Source organism: Buceros rhinoceros, unplaced genomic scaffold, assembly GCF_000710305.1.
Source record: "Buceros rhinoceros silvestris isolate BGI_N320 unplaced genomic scaffold, ASM71030v1 scaffold39152, whole genome shotgun sequence".
Classification (NCBI taxonomy): Eukaryota; Metazoa; Chordata; class Aves; order Bucerotiformes; family Bucerotidae; genus Buceros; species Buceros rhinoceros.
In genome coordinates, this window is record NW_010397816.1 from 1 (window position 1) to 4,915 (window position 4,915).

At 44.0% G+C, this 4,915-nt stretch overlaps 1 protein-coding gene across 1 annotated transcript in view; it reads right to left on the reverse strand.

Annotated features, from left to right (window-relative positions):
* Positions 1–542: 542 nt before the first annotated feature.
* The window catches only part of MALT1 (mucosa associated lymphoid tissue lymphoma translocation gene 1), a gene marked incomplete at both ends in the record, with an annotated part of 13,079 nt that continues 8,706 nt past the window's right edge, over positions 543–4,915 (reverse strand). Inside the window, 5 exons of the mRNA XM_010130883.1 lie at positions 543–700; positions 1,264–1,413; positions 2,031–2,158; positions 2,325–2,399; positions 2,712–2,889. Of these exons, the coding sequence (XP_010129185.1) occupies positions 543–700; positions 1,264–1,413; positions 2,031–2,158; positions 2,325–2,399; positions 2,712–2,889 (689 nt within the window). The remainder of the gene's footprint in view (positions 701–1,263; positions 1,414–2,030; positions 2,159–2,324; positions 2,400–2,711; positions 2,890–4,915) is intronic.

Here is a 4,915-nt window from a genome sequence, read left to right on the forward strand (position 1 = left end):
ATTATTAATAATATTATTAATTATTACATTAACTCAGATGTTTTATTCGTAAAGCACCAGAAGGGTCCCACTTGTTCTGGCCAAAAAGGGTTTCTGACCCCACAGCCCTCAAAAAAGGCGGTTTTTTGCCCCAAGGAGCTTTCTGGTTTACTCCTCTCCTTCACTGTGGTCAGCTGAGGAACATCGATGGAGCTGGACGGGATCACTCAGGTGCAAAGAAGTGTAAAACTAAAGCTGAAAAACCTCGTCCTGCAAGGCAGATGTGTCCCCAGATCACACAGGGGTTACTGACACTTAATTGCTTTAGTGAAATATCACAAATACCAGGTATCAGACAAGGAAAAACAAAGGAGACTTGGAAAAAGATGACTCCAGATTAATTTTCAGGTATTTCTATATATATTAAAAATACGCATTTTAAAAAAAAAAACAGTAAGCACCCGATTTTAGACCCATTTTATCAGCAAAGGTGCAGTTTGACGTGGACAGACCAGCCAATTTCCAGCTGCGGTGGAGGGAGATGAGCAAGACGAAGCACTTACGAGCGCGAAGTCTGTCACGTAGGCTCTGCAAACGGCTATTTCAGGCGGCTGCTTTACCACTCGCATGTAGATGATCATGACGTTGGAAAACTCGGCTGCGAACCCCAACTGGACCTGAACACCACATTTGAATTCCAGATACCTACTTTCTGGAAGCTCTGCAAATAAATAACACATCGTTACGTGCTAAATAAAACTTAGCAGATCCGTTTTGGTTTTTTTAATTGCTTTGTTCTGATTTTTCTGCTCCCACTGACGTGGATTATTTGATGTTATCACAGACATGCCTTTATACAAATATAATTTATACAAATATAAAGGTTATTCTCTACCCAAATTCCAAACACATTCTCTTCTATGCATGGCTTAAAGCAAATAATCCATAAGGAAATACTATGTCTTTATAATTTTTCTTCTGCATGTCAATCATTTAACAAGAGGAATTAAGGGCTTGATTCCACAAATAAAAATCTACCTCTGTGAAAGAGTCTCCCCAAGGAGATTGGGTGGCATTAAATATACCACCTTGGCATGAATTCCACCTGCCACCTTGTTCCCCGACACAAAAATCTCCAAGATCTGAACATACTCATGAAAACTCAGATACCAACTGGCATTTCTTCCCTTTCCACTCAGCACCACAACCCGCAGACGAGAGACGCGGAAGCAAGTACATCCTCTTGTTTATCTAGAGGATGATCTAGAGTAGACTGGACCGTACCATGAGCTTTGGCCCACTGGAGGTTCCGTGCCAGAGACTCTGCAGAAGATACGGTTTGTTGAATGGGGTCAGTGAGTGCCCTTTTCTCGGACAAACTGCTGCGGATCTCCAGAGCTTGCTTGCCTTTGGTAAGGTGACACTTGCCCATATCTAGAAAGAAGATGCACAGATTATTTCAACGCTGGCAAAATTCTAACTGAAGTTCGTACATTGCTGTGGTGGTGTGTGGTGATGCCAGTGTCGGCACGTCCGTAAAAACTTGTCGTTTCAGAAGTAGTCATTGCTCAGCTATTTGTTCGCTTCGGGCTAGACCGGGATGCCACGTGTCCTAGTCAACATGCTCACGTGGTGTCCAAAACCAGTTCAAGCGATGGTTATCATAAACCAGCTTCTCTCCACTCTGAGTTCAAGAATGAGATAAGTAATAGGTCACACCTCAGAACATCTCCAGCACGTGACATTAACCTGGCAGCACAGACAAAGCAGTGAGAGGCGCTCGTATTCCACAGGACACCTTGGCAAGTGTAGGGACAATGGATGCCAGCAGAACCGTGACACTTCCTTACGGGGAAGCCACGAAGGTGTCTGTTCTGCTCCCGCTTTGAACACACTGACAGTGGGAGAACGCAGGATAAAAACTAAAGACACAGCAGATACAAACACTACAGACGTAGTGTTGATGCCAGGATGAGCGGAGTACAGCGAGACACCGAAGGGTTTAGTAACGCAGGCTGAGACGGCTGTTAGTGCAGGAAGCTGGAGTTCACCTTCTGCAACCTCGTCGAGCAGCACAGTGATCTTCTTGTCTTCCAACAAACGGTCCTTCAAGAACTTCACGAAGATTCCATTGGCCAACCCCGACTGCTGGATTTCAAAAGCTTCTGCTCCTTGGCACCTATTCAAAGAACAAAGCAAGAAAGATCGTACGAGGACACCGATAACAGACATAAACTACGGGTGCTTTAACACCACAGTCAGTATTTTTTGGTAAACGATACAATCTCAATGGGCCCTTCTGGCTTCAAAACCTCTGGGGCATAGCAGAAGAAAAATTTCCTTACGTGGCATATCCAAAAACAATGTTGGCCGTAACCTTCAGAGCATCTAAGATAAGAATTGTGTCATCATATTCGTTTCTGCGATAAACAGAAAGGCAAAGAGGTAAAATGATACTTCAAAAACTAATAATGGCACCAAACTAATAGTGGCACCAAACTAATAATGGCAACAAACTCTGTTTGTTCATTTTTAAAATAGGTTCAGTTTTAATCTGTTGCTGCAGGTTAAGACAGGTTCAAATAGGTTCGGTTTTAATCTGTCGCTGCAGTGAATACGCTGAACTTGTCAACAGGTTCCCCCAGCTACAGCCTCTCCCTCTCCCACGAAGCAAACCCATCCCTCGAGCACCGGAGGCCAGTTCTCCCGCGGCGTGAACCACGAGGCTGTACCTTTTCCGACACATGTCCAGCAGGAACACGTTCAGGCCCGTCTCTTTTTCCTGCATGAGTTTGAGGATGTTCTGCACGCACAGACAGTTGGCGGATCGGTAGGGATTCGGAGCATCGACAGGAACCATGAAACTGTTTCCATAGTTTTCATAGCCGTGGCCAGCGTAGTATAACAAACCTGCGAGTCCAAAATACACGTGGCTGAGAGCACGGTTCAAGGGTCCGCGGGAACGCTTCCAGCAACTTCAGCGCGCTCGCGGACTGCAGGCACTGTGTCTGTGGGAGATGAACACCATGCAAGCGCCTCCAAGCGGTGTTTTGTTTTATCAATATGCCTTTGGGGGGGAACCACAGTCACAGGAGCTTCTCAGTACACAGAGACAGCAAATTAAAAAAAAAAAAAAGAAAAAATCACTCATGCAATAGCATCAATTAGGTGTTTGCAGCAGACACGCAAAATTGAATACTCACAAAATGCTTGAAGCGGAGTTATGACCCCTAACAGAAACAGGAGGGATAAGAAATATTTTTACACCCAGAGGACAAAAAAAAAAAAAAAAATTATTCCGTGACGCTGTTTGGTAGGACTGCAGAGCACACTCCTGTTACCAAACTACCAACAACTCGTTTTTAGCTAATTGCACCTACATCTCTTCAGTTACAGACTCACGGCTCTTGTGCCTACTGAACAAACACGTTCCTCGCACGCTCACCTTACTTTTTACCCATGTTTTCACCTTCTAACGGTTACTCATCTGCCAGAGTCTTGGAAAATGGCAACAGCCTCAATCGAGTCAAAGGTAGATTTCCACAGGGCGCAGAATGTAAAGCGTAGGATTAAACAATTAAACTAAACAATTATTGAGGTACTGCTGGGTTACTGGTAAGATTCCAGCGGCTACCTGAGACCGGGCAGCTTCAAGAGAGTTAAAAATGAAGATAAGCACCAAGTGCACGACTCTCTGTCAGGTCCTGAGTTAAAAGGAAACTCTTAAATTTGATGTCCAGAGTATTTCCTCAATGAACAGAAATATTGAAGAAAAACCCACTACATTTCTTTGACAGCCTTGGCAGAACACTGGGCTAGGCTTATTGGACAAGTACCTGCAGCAGCTCATATACCGAGGTCAAAATCAGAAATAAACCTCTGCATACCCACAGCAAGCAGAGCAAACATGTTTGGAGGGGCTCGTTAGACGCTTGGACACAAGAATTTTAAGTAGGCTCAAGTTCCTCATAGACGTCAGCATTTAAGTGATATCTGCTCTCCCTCTCTTTTTTTTTTTGGGAAATAAAAAAGCAGCCTAACTATTTTTAGCCTTTAAAATACACAGGTCTGTGCTTTTACCCTTTGCGGAATGCAATATTAATTGCTCCCTACATTTAGAGCAGCACGAACTAAGGCATTTTGAAGACAACCATCACCACTCTGTTTACTACTCCTGCTCGTAAGGAACAGAATATGAAATGCCACTTTCCTGGCAGCAAGAAAGAATTACGCAACGTGGTGTTAAGCACGACGGAGACGTGTTACAAGGACCGAACAGAAGTAGCCCCGTGCCTCTTCTGTTTGGAGCTACGCCAACTAGAAACGCAATAAATCATCATCCGTTTGTGCACTGACAGCATCTTTCATGTGCTTTAAGCCATTAATTGCCACGATCCAGAGAGAACAAAGTGACTATTTAAATGGAAAAAGTTATGGCCAAACGCTCCTGCTTACCTTTCAGAAACAGCAAATTGCTGGGAAAATACAACTGCAAAAATATGCCCTGTAAGAGCTTTCATGTGGTGCTGGTGAGAACCTCCGTAAAGCCTTTCGGTGCTTTATTTTCTAAATTCATGTCGACAATTACAGAACAAATATTGAGAAGGTGCAAGAACCTAAAAGCTCACTCAAATGTACAAGCACAGCTATTTCCCAGGGAATAAAGAAAGCAAACTGCTCTCAGAGTCCACTAAACTGCCATAATTAGTCTCAGAATCACAGACTGGTTTGGGTTGGAAGGGACCTTAAAGCTCATCTAGTCCAGCCCCTGAATGCCGCGCGAGTTTTGGCTGTGACATAAAGTCCCAAATGTCACATCAGCCAGTTCTGCACAGACAGAGCATCAGGTAACACACCATTAAAAAAGTCACACTAAGAAAGAACTCGACCTCGTGCTCCAAGAGAGAATCAAATAATGTTTTCTCGGCTGGGGCTT